The sequence below is a fragment of the Alnus glutinosa genome, chromosome 9, assembly GCF_958979055.1.
Source record: "Alnus glutinosa chromosome 9, dhAlnGlut1.1, whole genome shotgun sequence".
In the NCBI taxonomy this organism is placed as follows: Eukaryota; Viridiplantae; Streptophyta; class Magnoliopsida; order Fagales; family Betulaceae; genus Alnus; species Alnus glutinosa.
Window position 1 is genome coordinate 5,278,919 of NC_084894.1, and position 22,407 is coordinate 5,301,325.

General features: G+C 36.9%; 2 protein-coding genes across 3 annotated transcripts; both read left to right on the forward strand.

Moving 5' to 3' along the window:
• Window positions 1-1,738: 1,738 nt before the first annotated feature.
• On the forward strand, window positions 1,739-16,865 carry LOC133877576 (stomatal closure-related actin-binding protein 1). Of its 2 annotated transcripts, XM_062315937.1 has the most exons (14): window positions 1,739-1,973; window positions 2,699-2,772; window positions 2,856-3,155; window positions 3,719-3,847; window positions 4,395-4,487; window positions 6,603-6,743; window positions 7,077-7,145; window positions 8,524-8,607; window positions 10,384-10,564; window positions 12,367-12,483; window positions 12,777-12,835; window positions 15,165-15,299; window positions 16,023-16,172; window positions 16,496-16,865. In XM_062315937.1, exons 3-14 carry the CDS (start codon window positions 2,874-2,876, stop codon window positions 16,538-16,540), a joined length of 1,485 nt encoding a protein of 494 aa, XP_062171921.1. In that variant the 5' UTR covers window positions 1,739-1,973; window positions 2,699-2,772; window positions 2,856-2,873; the 3' UTR covers window positions 16,541-16,865. The 2 variants fall into 2 exon arrangements, with proteins under 2 accessions (XP_062171921.1, XP_062171920.1); XM_062315936.1 differs by lacking the exon at window positions 2,699-2,772 and having other exon boundaries at window positions 1,740-1,973.
• Window positions 16,866-18,304: 1,439 nt separating this feature from the next.
• On the forward strand, window positions 18,305-21,894 carry LOC133877792 (uncharacterized). Its single transcript, XM_062316205.1, has one exon. The coding sequence runs from the start codon at window positions 18,675-18,677 to the stop codon at window positions 21,783-21,785; it is 3,111 nt and encodes a 1,036-aa protein (XP_062172189.1). The 5' UTR covers window positions 18,305-18,674; the 3' UTR covers window positions 21,786-21,894.
• Window positions 21,895-22,407: the final 513 nt, after the last annotated feature.

A 22,407-nucleotide genomic window follows, 5' to 3' on the forward strand; every position in this document is an offset into this window, starting at 1 on the left:
CTCAAATCCCTACAATTTGCCTTTACAACATTCATAATCTACAAGTATCTTGATCTCTCCAATATAATTTATTGAAATCTCAATCCCCAATTGAACTCTGCTACATGTAACGACGTTAATGCTTCCGCCACTATCGGCTCTACTAACATTTTTCAATTGTGTCTCTTTTTTTGTCATATTCACTTGAATTTACTCTTTTAAACCCATAAAGAGAGTCAGAGTTCCCAACTTCTCGAAAAACTTGATTTGAACGGATAAGATCTCTTCCATTTACCACTATATTTATTCTGAACCGTATTTTTCGCGGCCAATAATTAAAGTTCCCCAATGTCACATCTTTCTAGCATCTCTTCCACCACATCAATGAAATTAGGACCCTCACCATGGCTCTTTTGCATCCTCTTCGTACTAATCATCCCCCATCGATCCCTCTCTAGATGGGGAAGAGATTGTTGGATGCTATTTTTGGATTCTAACACATTAGTTAGGATTAACATATGCTATCTGGATTCTAACTGAAGATGTCCCTTTCGTGACTCATAGCCATTAAAATTTAATTAGAAAATAACTTTGATATTAAAATATATTAAAGGCCGATCAATTAACACCTGAATCTGATGTCTGAACTGCATTATCAAAAGACACGTATAAATATTTTCTTATTGAGAATAAATATTTTTATATTTTGTAATATTTTAGATTATTCACTCAAATAAATATTATGAGCACCCTTTCAGGTTTCAGTTGAGACCAGACCCAAACCTTAAAAAGTAAATAAATCTGATTTTTAAATCTTGAAATAGTGTTTGAAACATTCGCCTCTCGACCGTCCACGTCAAAGTTAGCTAATGCGCCTATAGTCAACTGTTCCACTTCCACCCAAAACGAAAAATCAATAATAAATAATAAATGCTCAAAAGCTTTTGGTCAACCACCAATAAGGGCAATTCCGTCAATATATTTTGAGAATAAGGGGATATGAGAAAAATAAGAGAATACAAGAAAATATTTGTATTTTAAAAAATAATTCTTTCTCTAATATTTGTCATTTTTTTTTTTACATTATAATTTTTTCAAATCAATTGCTAAGTTGAATAAAAGAGTATATAAAATTATAAAATTATCTATTTATGTGAAAAAAAAACTTTATAATTTATTAAGCTATTGTATTACATATTAATTCTTAAATTAATTATTATATTTACAAAACGTTGCTCCCCGGTGGTAAAGTCTCATCTTGTGTGTTGGTCGGAGTGACATAAGCACGTTGAACCTTTGAAGATCTTGAAATGATCTTTTAGTTTCGAAGAGAATTCACAAAAACTCTGTTTTCAGAAGTCGCTATCAGTTCAGAAGAAATAGCTTAAATCTAATAAATCTAAGTGTATTGTTTGAAAAAAATAAATAATTAAAATCTTATTATGTGATTATTTATTACTTTTAAAATATAATATATAAGGTGATAAATGTTAATTTGCTAAATAGTTAAAATTTGAAAAATTATATATGAATAAAATATGGTAAGAAATAAGAATTACATAGGATCCATATTCAAAATTAGAAAGAAAAGGGTAAAATCGAGAAAGAAGGTAAAAAAAAAAAATAAAAAAAAATAACACGTGGGACCGCCAAGGAGTTTTAAGTTTGAAGCACACGCATGCGTCATGAGAAAACAGTAACCCAATTCGAACCCAACCAAACTTGAAACACCTCTCTCGATTCTCAACCAAAATATAAAATAAACCGTGACAATAAAAAAGCCGGTTCTCTCTCTTTTCCTGGCTTTTCAAAAAGCAACGCCATCATCCGGCTTTCTTTGCATATTCTCTTCACACAACGACTCTACTCTCTCTCTCTCTCTTCCATTGACGCCGAGTCCATTGGATAATCGGGTTGGAGGGGCTGCCTTGAGTCGATTCAAGAATCTCCAAGCCTGAAATTGCTACTATTTACACTATTTTTTTTCATGATCTGTAAGTCCAAGCCGCACTTTTTGTCTCCATTGTTAACTTTTTCTGCATCTCTCTGTCTCTCTCTCTGTCTCTCTCTTTCCCAGGAATAAGAAAAGCCCAAAAGGGATTCGAAGCATTAGGGTTTCGTTTTGGTTGTCTTAGCTCTTGGTTCGGCTTCAAAGCTGCTGTGGATAGTTGCATTTGATCTTATTATTCTTTTTTTTTTTTTTTGATTAAAGATCCTGTTATTCTTTGCTTTACTGTGTATATAGTCTAGTTTCTTCTGGCTGTGCATATTGGGTGTCTCTTATATGAGTGTTTGGGTTAGCAATGATCAGTGTGAGTGATTTGGTTTGTTGTATTTTGAAAGAAAAACAATGCTTTGTTTTGAATTCAGGGGTGAAGTTAGGAAAATAAATTGAATTTGGGTTTTCTGGGTTCTGTTTGTTTGTTTGTCTGCGTCTTGTTGTTTGCTGCAAGTCGCTGTCTGGTTGCGGAGAAAACAAAGGAAAAAAAAAAGATGTAAAATTTTGGACCTGACTCTCTTGCTGATTAAAGTTTGGAGAAATGGTTGAACTTTTCAACTAAGCTGTGTATGTGAAGGTTTTCCCTCTTGGAAGCTCATAAATTGTGAAATTGTTTAGAGTAAAAGCAATTGATTACTTTCATTTCCCTGGATTTTTGGACTGACCAATCAGACAAATTTTGGAAATTAATTACGTAATTGATGTTATGTGGGTTGGCAGGCTCTGACCTGCAATTGTAATGAGGTTGAGGGTTTTTCTTTCTTCTTCTTCTTCTTTTTGGGGAACTGTTTGAGGTAGAGCTCATTTGCAAGTCTTTTTGCGGATCTGTTTGTGGTTAATTCTTTCGTCCTGAACTTTGCTTTTTGTTGATTGACAGAGTTGTTGGTCTGGGATAATGACTAGGGTGAGCCGCGATTTTGGTGACACCATGCAAAAGGAGGCTGTCCCAGCAGTATCTGCTGATGTGATATTTAATTCTAGTCGTTTTCCAAATTACAAAATTGGAGCTAACAATCAGATTGTGGAGGTGAAGCATGACGCAAAAGTACTATCCATGAAGGAAGTTGTTGCCCGTGAGACTGCACAACTGTTGGAACAGCAGAAACGCCTCTCAGTTCGTGACCTTGCTAGTAAATTTGAGAGGGGTTTGGCTGCCGCTGCTAAGTTGTCTGAAGAGGTTAAGTTTTATTTATAAGCTTTCTATGTTAGTAAATTAAGTTTGGATCGTGATTTTTCGGTACTTATTAAATTTTTGTAGAATTTTGTTTCATTTATTTAATTCTAATTATGTATTTATTACTTATAAAAAAAAAATTCTAATTATGTATCAATTTTTTATTTTTTTTTTTCTGAGCTTTTGGTCACTGAGAACAAAGGGAAGCGTCGGGAAAATGGTAGTTTGAATACTTGGTATCTGTTATTAAGGTTTGGAAAAGTAATCAACTCAGTTTAGATATGCTAATTAGTGGTACTAAGGCGAGTTAAAAGAAGAGTATTTTAAATAATTAAATTATTGAAGAATATAAGATAAAATAGATTAAATTATTTGTGTTTCATAAATTGTGGAGGGTGTAAATAATTTGGAACACTGTTGGTCTGTTATATGGTCTGTTATACGTAAGAATGCTTCTTTCTTCTGTTGTTTTTGTGTCCAACTTGGAAGAATAAGAAGTAATGAGTTGCAAGAAGAGTGGATGATACTGGTATCTATTTTATAAGCTAGTCATTTGTGGACTTCAGGCTCGGCTCAGGGAGGCAGCTTCATTGGAAAAACACGTTCTTTTGAAGAAGCTTAGGGATGCGCTGGAGTCCTTAAAAGGGCGTGTGGCGGGTAGAAACAAGGATGACGTAGAGGATGCTATTTCTATGGTTAGTTTTCTATATTATGCTATTTTTATTGGATTTGTTCCTTTGAGCATTCTTATGCCATATATCAAACATTTTTCTTGGTTACTTGACAAGGAAACCCATGGGCTGGGGAACAAATTACCCACAACAGAAAAAGGTCCAAGATGGTTACCCATGCTTACATGGACTGACAAACTTATAAAGCTTAAAAAAAGAAAAAAAAATAAAGAAAGAGTAAGCGTAATTTGGTATGTGTTGTGCATGCGTAATGTAAAAATTCAATTGAATTAATATGGTAGATTGCTATGGTTATAATTTACGTTTTGGTTAGCCTGTATAACTATTGAATCGGAATTATCCAACGTTTTAATGCTAAAGATTGTTCATTTTCCATTTCTGATTGCATTTCACCCCTATAATGATTCTTCTGGTTCTGGTTGTTTAGTTTTTTTTTTTTTTTTTTTTTTTTTTTTTTTTTTTTTTGTTGTTGTTGGTGTAAATGCTATAGCCTATTCTCTTTTCCAAGTGAAGCAAATAATTGCTGCTAAATTATTGTCACTTCCTGCAGGTGGCAGCTTTAGCAGTTCAGCTGACTCAAAGGGAAGGGGAGTTAATACAAGAAAAGGCGGAAGTGAAGAAGCTAGCAAATTTTCTTAAGCAGGTGACGTGAACTTTTTCAGTAGAAGTTGGATTTTATGAGGAATTGAGCAACAAGTAGAATAATAAAAAAGGGGAATAGTGGGTTTGATCTGATGGACAACAAAGGGTGCTGAATGCTGGCAAAATGATATGAATGAAAGAAATGGAGGGAATCTATCACTTTGATACCGAAGCCTCCATTTATCATCCTCTTGGGATCAAATTTCTGGGTTCAACAATTCCTTTAAATGTCATAGAAATATGGTTTCTATTTCTTTTCACTAGATCTCTCCAAAATCGCTCCACCCAATTCTCTCCTGAAAAAAATTACGAAGCACATAGCAGATGAAGAAAAATATTGTCTAATCACCCAAGAAGCTATCAAACTAAATGGTACTGGTTTTTGGTTGTCTATAGAGATGGAGATATCTGCTATTTTGTGGTTGATTTTTTGTTTTTTGCTTTCTCTTGCTAATTGTCTCTAGTTCGAAGGTTTTAATTATATGTATAATACCCTGGTCCTATATTGGGAAGATGAATAATCCACATTGAGAGTGGATAGTTTATAAGAGATGCTCATGGGGTTAAGTCCCACATTTCTTATTAGGTGAAACTGGGCTTTATAAGTGATTCTTGAGAAGCTCCAAATTGTCTAATTCTTTTTGGGTGATATCACATATGTGACTAACGTTTTTCTTTGGGTCATTACAATTGGTATCAGAGCCACCTAATAATGTCATGTGGTATTGTCAACACCGCATGACGTAGCTCTGATGAGAACATTAGAGGTTTAAGGGGGAGAGCTTGTAACACTCCGGTCCCATATTGGGAAGATGAGTAGTCTATAGAGGGTAGTTTATAAGAGATACTTATAGGTGTTAAGCCCCACGCTACTTATTTTGCTAAGTGAAATTGGGCTTTATAAGTGATTCTAAAAAAGTCCCAAATTGACTAACCATTTTGGAGTGATAATGTAGATGTGGTTAGTACTTTTCCCTAGGTCATTATAATATCTTAATAAGAAAGGTTTCTGATATCAAGGCGGAAAATTATTGCATGGGTTTGGATATTTAAGCTTGAAGCTAGGTGGAGGAGGGGTTTCGGTTGCCCAGCCCTCGTCTGGTGGTGTTGGGCTTACTTTTTCATATCCGTTTGGTGTGGGGGTGAGAGGGGGGGGGGGGGGGGTTCCCTCCCTCTTTTCAGTGGGTTTTGTTTCCACCGAGGTCGTTCTTAGTGTAGGGTGTTCTTCTCAGTTTTACATGGTATGTCTTGGAGGGACCATCAGTCTTCTTGGGTCTTTGAGGTGGGTGATCTTGAGGGAGGGGTTGTTGTATACCCCAGGGTAGTGCAAGATGCCATGTTGTGTTTTCGCACGATGGAGGTTTCTTTCAAGGGCACTAAGAAGGGTTTTCTGGATTTCTTGACTTTAGTTGATAAGGGGCAGCGCCCTGTTTTTGCTCCTAAGCAAAAAGGGAAAAGAGAGGTCAAGAATCTAGAATGCTCAATTAATTTCGATGCTAGTGGTGTTGGTTCTAGCCGGGTTAGAGGCAAGAGGTTGGGGGTTTAAAGCAGCCCATGTTCTTTGAGGGCTTTGGGTTTTTGTGGTTGGGTTGAGGGTTTCTTCTGTCTTTTGGATTTTTTTCGGGTGTTCTTCATTTGTTTTCTTTTTTTCTTTTGTTTTGGTGTCCTTGTACCCTCCTTGTATGCTTAGGGGCACATTTTCGCTTTTTTAATGCTATTTATTTTTTTACCTATAAAAAAAAAGCTTGAAGAAAGGGAACAAGACTGAAAGCTGTTTTTACTTACCTAGTTCTTAAATAACTTTGATATAGGAAGTGTAATATCATTGTAAAGAACTGGATCACTATAGTTCCTAACATGTTATACCTTAAAACACCTGCTATTGTGACACACTCTCTCTCCTCCCACCCCTCTAGATTATTTCGTTTCTTAAACTTTTTAATTCTTCATTTCTTTTCCCATGCTGTTAAAATACTCCTGCTTTCCTTTTCTAGACATTCCAAGATATTTTCCCATTGGCAAAAGTCAAGCATAAATTTTGTTTACTTTCCTACCATATGTGCATGCAGAATTTTTCCTTTTTTGCCCCCTTTTGAGTGTTTAGACGCAATTGTAGGCTTCAGAAGATGCTAAAAGACTTGTTGATGAGGAAAGAGCTTTTGCTCGTGCTGAAATAGAGAATGCCAGAGCAGCAGTTCAAAGAGTGGAAGAGGCCCTTCAGGAACAAGAACGAATGTCTCGGTCTTCTGGAAAGCAAGTATGTTTTTTCATGTAGTTTCAAGAGCGTTTGACTTTCACAGCCTTAATGTAGTATTTGAGTCTTGTTAATGTTTGAATGCATCGAGGCTTATGTAGCATGTAGGCATGCTTATCCTTTATTGCATAATCTATTTCTTTACCTCTTTATATTTGGATTTGGATTGGTAATTTTATTGATTTGAGAGTTGATATGGGAAGATAGTTGCATCTTGGTTTATGTTCTCTTTAGTGGTGACTAGTGTTTGAAACATGTCAACATAATAAGAGCATCATTGATATAACATACCTTATTTGTTGTTTTAAACAAATTATTTTTGTTTGGGACTTTTAGGATTTGGAAGAATTGATGAAGGAGGTTCAAGAGGCTAGACGAATTATAATGCTACATCAGCCTAGCAAGGTATCTATCGAATCTATGGTCTTATTTAATCATAGACTAAAAGATTCCCTTATATATATATATAAAAACAAAAAAATTATCCCCCCTCCCTCATGTGTGCTTGTGTATGTGATGGCATTATTTGGCCTCATCTATTTATAAAACGTATCTTCTTTTGGTGAAATTTTCATGTTCTATGTGGTTTTGTAGGAGTTTTTTGCCCGTAAATCTGTCCATCTTTACCATGTTATTCTTGTAATTCATCATTGTATGTTATAAGTGTTAAACATGTTTTTTGCTTTGTGTAGCTGTCAATTCATCCAAATATGTTTTAACTGTTGACGCGTTGTCTGCTTCTGTATAGATAAGTAAATATACGGTTTAGCAATAGACTTAATGGTCTGCGAACAGTTCCTGTCACAGATCAAGTTTCTGTAGGTTGAAATGACTTTCAAGGGTGGATGGTAATTCTGAGGACAATAGCTTTGAGCTTTTTTATTTTATTTTATTTTTTATTCTAAGCATATACAAAGGGAAAAGGGGAAGGGGAATAGCTGTGAGCTTAATATTTTGAATTTTAGCTATGGGGATTTCTTGGTTTCCTTTTGCTTATCAAAGAAGTTCCCAAAACTGAAAATTACTCTAAAGACAGCAGCTTGACCTTTCTTCTATGGCTGCATCACCGACTAGAAGGAGAGAAATCAAGGAAATTGGGTCTGTTGGCATTGGATGAGAGAGCCTATGACCTATTAATAGATGCTGGACTAATTTTTGGGGTGCATCACTTGGAAATGGTAAAGCTGGCTGCTAGTTGAGATGGTCACTAACATAGAGTTTTTCCTTCTAGATTTTCTTTTCTGTATTTGTATTTTTGTTTCTAGTGTTTCCAGATATTCAAAGATTTTTTATTTTAATTTTTTTTAGCGTTCACTTTTGTATACTCTCAGTGTACTTAGGAGCGCCTTACGTTTTTTATAAAATTTGACATTACTTATCAAAAAAAGATATTCAAAGAATTTTGTACCCAAAGGATGGCTCATCCTCCTTTCTATTAGTAAATTTCGTTATTTTCCTATTTAAAGTAAAAACATAGAGGCTGCAAATCTAGCAATTCAATCTTTCATTGGAAAAATATAGTGAAATTTTTGTCAAGTTGTAAAAGTCATTCTTATGCATAAAGCCGTTATGAATTATTATTTGTATCCATTATAATGTAAACTCTCCTGAGTTTGTTTAATTTTGTCGTGCTGTTGAAATGGATGGTTACATTCTTTAACCATATGGTGAATTAGATTTTTTATTTATTTATTTTCATATATACATTCTCCTTTTTTGATTTAAAATATATCTACTGGATGTTCTTTTGTTAATAATGAATGAATAAAACATTAATTTGTAGGTGATGGACATGGAACTTGAGCTTCGTGCATTGAGATCACAACTTATGGAGAAGTCTAAGCATTCTCTTCGGCTTCAGAAAGAGGTTTGTTTATTATTTTACACTACGTTTCCAGGTTTTTGTATTACTTTTATCAGCTTCTCAAGTATTTTTGGCCCAATGTATATTTATATATGCTTAGTTTATTGGTGGCACATGTTTTTTTCCTGCATTATCTGAATGCGAAGTATTCAAACATGGTTTTACCTTTGCTGTTATTCTCCATCAATCTCTTATCGTTTTAAGTTAGTTACTTGTCATACATGTATTCTCTTAATATTCTTTTTTGTTTTGGATTGCTCTATTATTTAGTATATCTATCCCTGTATCCCATAAGCGTTTTTGAATGAAGTGGTTTCAGAGACTTTTGAGTTCTGTAAGGGAGCCAATTGCATGCATCTTTGGACATAATGATTTTTTTTGATGACGTGGAACCTCATCAAGGCAGGGCCCTTCGAACCGACCCTTAGGAGGTAAACTTTGGATACACCACCTCACCCGACAGAACCGTGTATTAGGTAATCTAGGAGAACTCTTACTGTGGAATCAAACTAAGGATGTTCGAGTCTATGGCTCTTCTCAAGCCCGCCCTTTGAGCACTAGGTTGCACCCTGACAAGTTTAATTATTTTCTAGTTTGACGATATAGCAGTCCTTGGATGATTTGGGTTCCTTAAAATCTTGAAGCAATCCACATATATATGATTTTGGGCAAAGAGTTGCAATAATTGTTAATATGAATAATCATTTATCCTAATGGAAGATTGTGGACATGATTCCTGTTTTGCATGCTTCTGAATCTCTGATAATCATTTTAATGCTCTTGCTGTCATTTATCAGTAATTAATGGTCATCTTGTGTTTTGCCTTATGCCCTTATTTCTCTATGCTCTAGTTGTGTTGCTGTTTTTGAGTATTCTTTTATCAAAATGTCATGGCTCTAATGTTGTTGGATTATCCTTTGTATACCTCATAGATGCTTGTGTAGGGTACCGGAAATGGTGAATATGTGGTGTCTATTAATTATCCAATCTGAGCCAACATGCCATTTTTCTTCTCCTGTTCTCTCTCTCTCTCTCTCTCTCTCTCTCTCTGTGAGAACTATATACAAGAAACTGGAAACTGGTATGACCAGAATCTAAGTTGGATCATATATTATTTTAGAGGCTCTTAGTCCTGTTTTTTAAGACTAGGGTGAGTCACGTACTCGTTCGGGGCACACCAATCTCTAGTATTAAATATCGCCTCCCATGGTTCTAGCTGTCTTTACTTCCTTTTGCTTTTATCTTCTGAATTATTTCAGCTGCTGATATTACGTACAAAAGAACTATCCCTGGAATGTGAGAAGCTAATTGACTTTATTCATTTTCAACATTGCAAAAATTTTTGGTCAGGTAGTATTGCATTTGTACCTAACATTTTCTTTCATCCGTTTTACATTTTTTTTTGTCACGTCATGATTGATGTGGTTGTGTTTCTTCATGATTCCCTTTCTCTACTTTTCCTATTTCTTTTATAGCCTTTTGGATGAGGGCAAGCACGCAGGTATTGTTTCCCAGGAAAAGCACTAACTTGGTGATTCAATAATTGTGACACAAGTGACAATTATTTAAATGTGTGATGTGTCACTGGGTTTCACATGGCAATAGTTGGTAAAACATTATTGCTCTGTTGGAGTTTCCTGGCCTATTCTTTTGTTATTGATCTTTTATCTCTGTGTGTATGTGGATCTGCTGTTGTAACATAAATATAACTTTCTCGTGTATACGTGTGTATCTTTTTTTCATTAACTTGTTGAAGTTTCCCCTGCGTACCTTTTCCAGCTGGCAATGAGCAAGAGGGTTGCGGAAAACAAGTCTCAGTTATTTGAATTAGATGGGCATGAAGCTTTAGGTTCATACTTGCGGATTCAACCTTGCTCTGATAATGCTCCAGAACTTTCTAAATGTTTGATTCAGTGGTATCGTGTATCGTCAGAAGGTGGCAAAAAGGAGCTTATATCAGGTATATGTGCTGTTATATTTGCTGCTTTACATTTTATAGACTTTTGTGCTGTCTTTACGAGAATAAATTACCATAGTGATGGCCCTGTTGTGCTATTCTGTAAAAGCAATCCAACTTTATGCAGAGATCTATGCTTCTTTCTTTTAGTCTTTTTCCTTATTGCAGCAAAAGTCCATGGCTTAATCCTTGACTTGTTATTCAGATTGTAAGATTGGAAGTTAAGAATCCGAGGATGTAAGGCATACTCATAAATTATGCATTCTCATCTGTGGTCAAGTTACAGTCATGGAAGGTCTTGGGCTCGTACAATCGTACAGGAGTATGAGCCCAAGACCTTCCATGACTGTATTCCAGTCCTTAACCAAAATGAGAAACCAAAATTTATTAAATGAAGTTTATTATTAGAAACCAAAATTTATTCTAAAAATGCCAACCTGCACTCCCCAACTGACCTATTCCCATGAGCGTAGCTATTGCCTTGTAGGGGCAAAATAAAGGAATCTTTGCTGTCGTTTTCTTCATGTGCCCGGTAGACCAATGATTGCAGTGATGAGGACTTAAATATTTTACAGTTCCGCTAGATGAGGGAAGAGACCAAATAGTGTGGGGTTGTGAAAATTCACGCGTTGACCTTTAATACAATTCATGTGTTGACCTTTAATACAACAGGAAGCATGGGCATAGTTGAGGGATGAGATGACAGGTAGAACGACCTCTAGTTAAGGGTTTGTTATACATTTTAATGTTGTTCCACACTTGCTAATCTGGAGATGCAGCACAAATGTTTTCATACAAATTCTACCAACTATGGTGATCCATTGACAGTGTTCTGAATGCCTAGATAATTTCCTTCTGTTATTTTTATTTTGCGGTGGATGTGGCAATAAGAAATGATATAATTCATTTAGCAAATTCAAATCTTCTCAAATTTGCTAATCTTGTATCACAGAATGTAAGTGGCAGATCAAAGTTTGATAAAGCAAATTTTGAGTTTGTAGAATAAACAAACTTCTTTAGCAAATTCTCTCACACTTTTGCTTGATCATACCCAGTCTTCCCTTGGTCATTGCCTATTCTTTTTTTTTTTTGATAAGTAAGAATTCATTAAAAAGCGCAGAGGGGCGCAACCCTAGTACACATGAAGTATACAAAGGAGTCCCTAAAAAGAGGACTGAAACGAACAAGAAAGTAAAAAATATATGCGTCATCTCACCTTGGGCTGATTACCTGCACATTCACTATTGCTTAGTAGGTTATGTTGTGCACAAATCCTGGGGAGATGGAGATCATAAAGTTACCATGGATAGTCAAGAAAAGGAGTTCTTTACATGCAAATTTCGTTGAGAGGAGTTGGTAAAGAAATGAATTTAATCACATACAGAATAGGCAGGTAGAGTTCACTCACATATTGTAGCCAATGATCTTGGAAATATTAAGAATGAAATGAATCTTCCTCAAATTTATGTGTTTCTCTTTTATGTGATTATGTTCATTTGTGCTATTATTTATTTATTTTTAAAGTATCTACTTGTATAATTATTTGTTATTGGTTGCGGCCAACCGGTCATATTCTTATATCGACTTGTATGTATTTGTGGCTGGTTCTCTCTGGTTTCACATCATAATTTTGCCTTTTTGTACCCAAATTAGTTGTTGGTATTATAACTCAAATTTGTTAATGGTGGAAATCATGTTGACTTTATGTTCTAAGGTATCAAACTGGATAGATAGAGCTGTAAAATTTGGTAGTTTTCTTTTGACCCCCTTTCCCCCTATTTCTGATGCTACTTTCCATATCTCAGGAGCTACAAAGTCAGTTTATGCTCCTGAGCCTTTTGATGTTGGGAGAATCTTGCAAGCTGACATTGTTTCAGAAGGACAGCAAATCACATTGACAACCGCTGGTCCCATAGATCCAGGTCTGGTTTTGATCCTTGCTCTCAATGGTTATTCCTTTGAGTGTTTTTTCCTTGATAAATTACATGCACCTGGTGGATTTTGAACCCACTACTTTCTCCACCTTGTTTCTTACGAAGGGAGGCCTGCATTGTTTATTTGAGTTTGAAATATCAATTTGTGTGGTTTCCTTTTCACTTAATTTATTCAAAAGTAGTTAATAAAGTGTTTTTATGGTTCTCGTATATGCAAATTATCTGTGCGCTTATACTGTTAAAATGAACTGAAAAAGGGCTGATGTTATCTTCTTGAGCAGCTGCTGGTTTGGGAAGCTATGTGGAAGCACTTGTGCGGAAACATGACCTTGAATTCAAGGTGTGTTTTCCTACTGTTCAAATTCCTCCTTTTATGTATGTGACTAAATGTATGCCAGCATTCAATGCGTGACAACATATCAGTATTTGTTATAACCCTCAGAGTTTTCTTACATTAGGGTTATGCATCATTTTTGTGATAATCTTGATACTTTGTCCATAATTCTACTTCTAGTGTGTAAGGTTGGTCATGGGTAAACTAAGGATCCATGACATATGTGTTTGGAATAGAAAGCACCATTTTGTTAAAAGGTTCTATGCGTCTGCCCTTTCTCAAGATGAAGACTCAGTTTTTTTTTTCTTCTTTTCGGATGGTATAGATTTTCTTTATCATTCTACTTCTAGTGTGTAAGGTTAGTCATGGGTAAATCTTAAACCAAGCTAACCACCCATTGATTACATCATGCTTGTTGATTTCCGGCTTGGTTTGAACTCAGGTCTATATCAAGGCCACATAGATGTAGCATCTTGAGATTGTATACTTCTTTTAAGCGAAATGAAAAGGTCACATAAAGCAAGTTGGAGACTTGCATTAGGGCAAAGCAGTCACAAAATATCTTGAGGCTAAGTTACACTGAGGTTTGTCGTGCTTATGCCTTGTGAGCCAAGGTTACTTGAAAGGTGCATGTTTTGCCATATTTTGCCTTACTTTGCCGATCTGGTGGTTAGGGGTGGGAGCAGTGTTGATTCGGGAGGTTAGGGCCTTGAAGGCGAGAGACGAGAGCTGGAGAGAAGAGAGGGTTTTCATCGATAGATTTTCGGTTAGGAGAGATGATGAGAAAGGCAAGAGGCGAGAGAGGTAGATAGAGTGATAAGCAGTCTGCTGAGGCTAGAGAGAGGTTGAAATGAAACTCTAAAATAAGAAAGGACATATGGGCACCTGTCACTTTTTTTGGTATAGGCAGGGCTTCTGACACGTACCACCAATACCCAACCTGAAGGTGTCAATTTTTTGATTTCCTGACACAGACTTGCTGATTGCTGTAAACCGACTGATTTAAGTAATTTTCTGGTTGGATCGGTTGGTTTTTTGTGTATTTTGCCCACCTCTAATTAGAACTGGGAAGCGCACTATAGGGAGTGGTTGGCTTCTCATTTAATTTTGCCGTGTTACAGTTTCTCCTCTCAAAAGTTTCTATTCTTTCCCCATAATTTTTCCAAGAACCAAACGTATGTGAATAACGAAAATTTGAGAGAATTTTACTTTCCCAAACATTAGTACCCGTTTAATATATAATCCAAACAAGCAATCAAACAACGACCATAATTGGACACAAGCAGATCTACCAAACGTACCTTCACAACTTCAAGAAGAGAAAGGAGAAGCAAAAGCCAAAAAAAAAAAAAGAAAAAAAAAAGAGGAGGGAAGGAAGACAGAATTCGAAAGCCAAACATAGACTAAAACAGTGAAAAGCCATCATTGAAACGTAGCTCTAGAAACGTTCTAATCGAATATGGAGCAGGAATTGAGAGAAACAAGGGAAGCAAAGGGAGAAGGGTTTGTATAGGAAACCATGCCGTTGAGATCTCCTTGACCAGTGATCCTCTTTTCTGGTGTTGTAGTGAGAACTCATGGTAAAGTAGAAGTTGTCATTTTCGGATGAAAGGGAGGACGTGCGGTTTTGGGTGTGAAGGATCCCAAGAGAATACAAATATTTGGGGAAAATTAAACGGATTCAAAGATGCATGCAACACTGTGGGTGTGATTTTCTGTTGATTTTGTTGAAGATTTAGTGATTTTATGCGCTTGATTGAGAAAAAAAGAAACAGAAATAGGGATTTCAAATGGGTGAGAGAGACTAGATAAGAGAATTGGGAAAGGGATTTCAAATGGGCGCAGATCTGTTTAGAGGGTGTGATTTTGTGTTCCGTGACCATGCATTTAGGTTTCAGCCTATGAAAACATGCCATGTGTATATGTAGTGGGGAAGTAAAAATATTTTGAAATTTATTAGAAGGGATATTCGTAGGTTCAGTGCATATTGGTTTCTCAACATTATAAACCGAATGCCAAATTAAAATTTCAGTTTTTCACAATTGCCACACCAAACTGAACTGCTTGACATGTCGAAACAAACTTGAAATTAGCTTATTTGGTTGGTTTCAGTTGATCTGATTGGTTTTATCTGTTTCATGTGAATCCTTAGTTATGCATTATTTGTCTTCTTCTTCTTCTTCTTCACTCTTCTTTTCTTTTTCATTCTTTCTTTCTTCTTCTTTATTTATTTTTTTTTTTTTTGGGCATTGTAGTTGGATTATGGGAATTAGCTGTATATTTCTATCACCTGTAGATATGCTCTCTTTTTGACGTTTGTTTTTTCACTTTACAGGTAGTTGTCACCCAGATGAATGGTGTAAATTATGCATCAGAATCCATTCATGTGCTTCATGTGGGAAAGATGAGGATAAAACTTTGTAAAGGAAAGACAACACTTGCTAAAGAATACTATTCCACTTTAATGCAGGTAATTACAATTTTTTTATTTTTATTTTTCCTTTTAAAAAATGGGCCTAGAATGGTTTTGCATTTACCTCCTACCCTCATTTTTTACATACTCTTGTTCAAGCGAACAATGTAGACATTTCATTTGCCTGTGGAAAAAAGAAAAAGAAAAACTGTTATGTGGAACACAATATATGTGTGTGTATGTGTGGCGGACTTGCATTTTTTGGTTCCCACCCCTAAGTGGCATTTTCTCTTGCATTTTTTTTTTTAAAAAAAAAATTATAATTTCATTTCATTATCTTAAGCTCTTTGCTTTCATTTGCTACACAATTTACTGAAATTTTTCGGTGTTTGTGATGTGGTTTTGGTCGACCATGATTTATTCTAGCCTTTAAACAAGAAAAAATATATGAATAGAACAAAAGACGGGCGCAAAATACGCATCAGTAATGAGGGGTGGGACGGCAGTTATTGAACACAACCCCAAATCAACGAGATCTTTGAACATATATGAGGGTTCAATGTGACCATGGAGGGAAGGTGTGCTACAACTAACATAACAGCCAGCTGAAAAACGCTAGCTAGCTAGGCTAGCACACAATGGTTTCTCTGATAGGGGCTCGTTTCTTCAAGCTCCGCCCAACCTTCTTATTTAAAACCTTACCAAAGTATTTTTCTTTTGGTCTCAATAAGTCACATCTCATATCAGTTATTTCTGACTCTGTTTTATCATATGCCTTAGCTATGCGGAGTTAGAGGAGGTGGGAATGCTGCAGCTCAGGCATTGTTTTGGCAGGCAAAGAAAGGACTTTCCTTTGTAATAGCCTTTGAATCGGAGAGAGAGAGGAATGCAGCTATTATGCTGGCCAGGAGGTTTGCTTTCGATTGTAATGTATGTATTTCTTAAAGTTCTTTCAAGCTATGGCTTATATTAAAGTTTCTAGTTATCACTTCCGGACAAAGTTTTCCTCTAAATTAAATTGAAAGAAATTTTTCAAATTCAGTTTTTTAAACTGATATCTGCCCAAAATGCATGTAAAAATCACATGCTATATTAAAGATACATGTGAGAATTAAACATGCACGTGATAAACAGATGTTTGTTTAACAAACTGGGTTGGAGCAGTTTGGAAGAAAACTTTGCCGTCACTTAAATCTATCGTCTTTTTTCCCCATTGCTTTATTTTACTGATTTGCAAACGCTTAAAATCCCAGATCATGCTAGCTGGGCCAGATGACAGAGCTCCTTTGGGAACCTAAAGGACTTCCATGGATCCTATTTTCTCTAAATGTAATTATTTGAGTTCTCCCACTTATCATGTATTATAAGTTTGTAATAGTAGAGATGGTATTGTATAATTGATCTGGGGCTTCCACAATTTTTTATTTTTATTTTTTTTGATTTTTTGAGTTTTTCTTCCCCAACACCAAGGCATTTTTTTTTTATTTGCCTTTTTGTCCGAGTGTTAAAAAAGTTTCCCACTTGCATTTGATGGAATTATTGCAGCTCATTGTAAATCTGTAATACATTACTGGAGGTTTTGATTGATTGGTATATTTGATGACTGGTGAATGGTTGATGATTGCCATTGGAGTTCAATGTGCTACATTACTCTATGAAGATTTAAGGAACAATTTCATTAACATCACAATCTATTTATATTATTACTTCATTCGAACACCTCAAATCTATGCTCATTTTGATAGGCACATCAACTATGTTATCTTATAAATTTGATTGTACATGAACCACCTGCGTGGTTGAGACCTATGTTTTTACCAATGTTAAGGTAGAATCAAAAATTCAAAAGGGAAAGAAAATCAGAAAAGAATGAGAACATTAATAACCACAATTATGGCAAAACCCCGATTCGGGTAGTCATTTATTTCGTACGCAATGCACAAAAATATCTTCAATAAATTTGCTCTTCCTCTTTATAAGACTGTTGTTACGTGAACGTGTAGCGGATCTGGTAACTCGATCTTTGACAAGAGGTGGATCTAGTAACTCGATTTCGGCAAGGGTAGGAGTCTTGTTCTTACATATTTTGCTACACGACTCCTGCCGTACTTATCCATAGCACGCCCATATTATAGCAAATGTCGCTTGTCAAAATTATACTCAATGCCATTGTCCACTTGAAAAATGCGATTTCTCATGGCATCTCTGCACACCAAATGCTCTTCCAAGGAAACTTGACATTTATAATTCCTCTTAAAGTTGTATTGGATAAAGTTTCTCTCTAAATTGGGCGGAAGGAATTTATTTCAACCCAATTTATAAAATTATTATGTGTCTGGTTTCATGTGAGGAGTGAGTAAAGTTAGGGACCATTTTTTTTATTCTCTTAATGTTGATGTGTCTTTTAAAATTACCATTGGATCAAAATTTAATAATGATTTTAAAAGCCACATCAATTTTGGGAGGATAAAATGATGGCCTCTAGCATTACTCATGAGGAATATCAGATTTTTTAATACAAATTTCTCCAACTCTTTTAATATCATTAAAAATGTATGTGCTTTTCACATGCTCAAGGAATACATGACAATTTTATAGACAAATTTGAAAAAAATTCTTTTAACCCAATTTAGAGAAAAACTTTGTTTTAGTTCGAGATAATTGATGTTAAAATATAAAATAAAATAAATAAAAATTAAATAGAATGCAAAAAAAGATTTGGAAAAGAGAGACAAAAGAGGGATTTAACGAGGTCTACCTTAACCTAATAGGATCCTCTCAATTTCAGTTGAAATAGAAACTAACTATTTCATCGTCCAGATTAAATTGTTTAATTATATTTTGATATTTTTGAATAAAAAGAATAAATTATCTCTGATTTTTTTTTTTAAAAGTTAATTATCTCAGTATTTTATTAATGCTGGGATATTATTAAATAGTATTTCTGAACATATTAGGTTGAGTGCGCCCATCTACCAAATAAATCAAACAAATTTATTCAAAAAAAAAAAATGTCAAACAAAAACAGGAAAAGTTTGGATTTCCTGAACATAAACATTTTTTTTTTTGAAACCTCCAGAACATAAACATAAACATAAACCCACAAGGTTTATGTTTCGGACTTCCACCGTGCCGCCGACTCGCCGCCAACAGGGCTTTAAGACGCGCAAGGTTTCTGCGGATCCCAACTTGGAAGCGCGCTCATCTTCAGAGTAGCGTAGGCGAATTCGCTTAATCGGAGAAGTCCTGTGACGATTGTTAGCCTTCCAAACAATAGCGTAAGAATCCTCGTGGCCTTCTCTGACGATTTTGCACTGACCCATGTGCAAGAGCGTGGGAAATTCAAGGTTTACTTGATTTGATTTCCCATTCCCTTGGAAATTCATCTCTCTCTCTCTCTGAATTTATTTCTTTGTTTATATATACGAAGTTATGGTTGGTTCTGATTCTGATTCTGATTCCGATTCTGAGACCCGGAAAATCCGAAACATATGCATACTAGCACACGTTGATCACGGCAAGACCACGCTTGCCGACCACTTGATCGCTGCCTCGGGTGGGGGCGTGCTCCACCCGAAGCTGGCGGGGCGCCTTCGTTTCATGGACTATTTGGACGAGGAACAAAGGCGTGCCATCACGATGAAGAGCTCCTCCATTGCTCTTCACTACAAGGGTCACTCCGTTAACCTCATAGACTCCCCTGGCCACATGGACTTCTGTAGTGAAGTCTCCACCGCCGCTAGGCTAAGCGATGGTGCGTTGATATTGGTTGATGCCGTGGAGGGCGTCCATATCCAGACTCATGCCGTTTTGAGGCAATGCTGGATAGAGAAGCTGTCACCGTGTTTGGTGCTCAATAAGATTGATAGGTTGATTTATGAGTTGAAGTTGAGTCCAATGGAGGCGTATACCCGGTTGTTGAGGATTGTTCATGAGGTTAATGGGATTGTCAGCGGGTATAAGTCGGAGAAGTATTTGTCCGATGTTGATTCAGTGCTTGCGGGGCCGGTGGGGGAGATGGGTGATGATGAGAGTTTTGAGTTTGTGGAGGATGATGAGGAGGATACATTTCAACCCCAAAAGGGGAATGTAGCTTTTGTGTGTGCATTAGATGGGTGGGGTTTTGGAATTCATGAATTTGCTGAGTTCTATGCTTCGAAGCTTGGGGCGAGTGCTGCTGCATTGCAGAAGGCTTTGTGGGGTCCCCGGTATTTCAATCCAAAGACGAAGATGATTGTGGGGAAGAAGGGAATTGGTGGAGGCAATAAGGCTCGGCCCATGTTTGTTCAGTTTGTGCTTGAGCCGCTTTGGCAGGTTTACCAAGCGGCTTTGGATGCCGACGGGAATAAAGGGATGATTGAGAAAGTGATTAAGTCATTTAATTTGTCTGTTCCAGTTCGTGAGCTTCAGAACAAGGACCAGAAAGTTGTGCTTCAAGCTGTTATGAGCCGTTGGCTTCCTCTGTCGGATGCTATATTATCAATGGTGGTTAAGTGTATGCCGGACCCTATTGCAGCACAATCATTTCGTGTATCACGTTTGCTGCCGAAGAGAGAGGTCCTGGATAATATGGTTGATTCTAATGTGCTTGCAGAGGCAGAACTGGTTAGAAAATCTGTCGAGGCTTGTGATTCGAGGATTGAAGCTCCTTGTGTTGCTTTTGTTTCCAAGATGTTTGCTGTGCCGGTAAAAATGCTTCCACAAAGGGGTTTACATGGAGAGGTTATAAACAGTCCAACTGAAGAAAGTGGAGAGGGTGAGTCGGATGAGTGTTTCCTTGCATTTGCTAGGATCTTTAGCGGGGTTCTTTATTCAAGGCAGAGGGTTTTTGTGCTCTCAGCTTTATATGATCCACTAAAAGGGGACTCAATGCAGAAGCATGTGCAGGAGGCTGAGTTGCAATCCATGTATTTAATGATGGGCCAAGGCTTAAAACCAGTGGCTTCTGCAAAGGCAGGGAATGTTGTGGCAATTGGAGGCCTTGGTCACCACATACTGAAAAGTGCAACTCTGTCATCAACAAGGAACTGCTGGCCTTTCTCAAGTATGATATTCCAGGTTTCCCCAACTCTTAGAGTTGCTATTGAGCCATCTGATCCAGCGGACATGGGTGCACTTTTGAGAGGTTTAAAGCTTCTGAATCGGGCAGACCCATTTGTGGAGGTCACTGTTTCTGCAAGGGGTGAACATGTCCTGGCTGCTGCAGGAGAAGTTCATCTAGAAAGATGCATAAAGGATTTGAAGGACCGGTTTGCGAAAGTAAGGTTGGAAGTCTCTTCCCCTCTTGTGTCCTATAAAGAGACCATTGAGGGAGAGGTTTCCCATATGCTGGAGAATTTAAAATCAATTAATGCAGGTTCAGATTATGTTGAGAAGACAACACCAAATGGAAGATGCGTAGTCCGGGTGCAAGTCATGAAGCTTCCTCCTACTCTAACAAAGGTGCTTGATGAAAATTCTGATTTACTTGGAGATATTATTGGAGCTAAGTCTGGGCAAACCAATAAAAGTTTTGAAACCCGGAGATCAAACATTGTGGAAGATGAGAATCCAATTGAAGTATTTAAGAAACGCATAATGGATGCTGTGGAGAAAGATATTTTGTCAATGACTGAGATTGACAATGAACGGGCTGACAAATGTAGAGTAAAGTGGCAAAAGCTTCTTAAGAGGATTTGGGCACTCGGGCCTAGGCATATTGGTCCTAATATCCTCTTTATCCCGGATTTCAAAAGAAGGGGTGCCGACTCCTCTATTCTTATACGTGGTTCTCCTTTTGTATCTGAGAGATTGGGCATTGTGGACGAGTCTATTGATGGTGACACAGCTGCTGAGACATCTTCAGAAGTAACTCAAGCGTTATCCATGGAAGCAGAGCGACTTGAGAGTAGTGTTGTATCAGGGTTTCAACTTGCTACAGCATCTGGACCGTTATGTGATGAATCTATGTGGGGTTTGGCATTCGTTGTTGAGGCTTACATTTCTCCATTTATGGGGCAGGCTGATGAGTCGGAATCTCACCAACAACCGGAGCAGTATGGCATCTTCACAGGACAGGTTATTACAGCTGTCAAAGATGCTTGTAGGGTGGCTGTGCTTCAGAAGAAGCCGAGACTTGTGGAAGCCATGTACTTCTGTGAGTTGAACACCGCTCCTGAATATTTGGGTCCCATGTATGCAGTGCTTGGTCGAAGGCGGGCCCGAGTGAGCAAGGAAGTAATGCAGGAAGGTTCCCCGTTGTTCACTGTGCATGCTTATGTGCCAATTTCTGAAAGCTTTGGTTTCGCCGATGAACTTAGAAGATGGACTTCTGGAGCTGCTAGTGCTCTTCTTGTGCTTAGCCATTGGGAAGCTCTTCCTGAGGATCCTTTCTTTGTACCCAAAACAGAGGAGGAAATTGAAGAGTTCGGAGATGGGTCTAGTGTGCCTCCAAATATAGCCAGGAAGCTCATTGATGCTGTAAGACGACGGAAAGGCCTTCCTGTGGAGGAAAAAGTAGTCCAGCATGCAACAAAGCAGAGGACCTTGGCTCGTAAAGTGTAGAGGATGTTGATTTTGTTGTATCATTAGCTCATATAAAAACTGTAAGGCAATACATCTCATCATTGATTATGAAAATAAGTTTAAACTCTCTTTTGTCATTAGCTATTAAGAGATATCTACAGGGCACTATTAATTATGGGAAAAAAGTTCTGACTCAATGATTGAAATCAAGTTTCAGTGTGAGTTTGACTTATTCTTTTTCTGTTTTCATCAGATGCAACCCATTTCGTGATATATACTTGTTTCCTAGAATGATTTTATGGAGTCCTGCATGAAGTTATATATATATATATATACACACAATTTTTCTAATGATGCATGGACTTTGCTTTAGGAGTAGTTGTTCCCTTGTATTTTTGGTCTACCATGCTAGCAAAACTGGGAGGATTTAATTTGACCTGACCCATCTCATGGAAAATAGGATGCCTGATTGCTATATGCTAAATTCAATTTGACATTAAATTGTTTGAGGTTACTTATTTGGTTCTCAAAGCTGGTCTCAACAAACAACTTAAAATTGTGTGTCTATAAAGAATAATTTTTTTTTGTTGGAAGTTGTAGGAGACTTAATATGAATTTCTGTAACTTGGATATGCTGGAAAGATCACCAAGTGTGTGCACA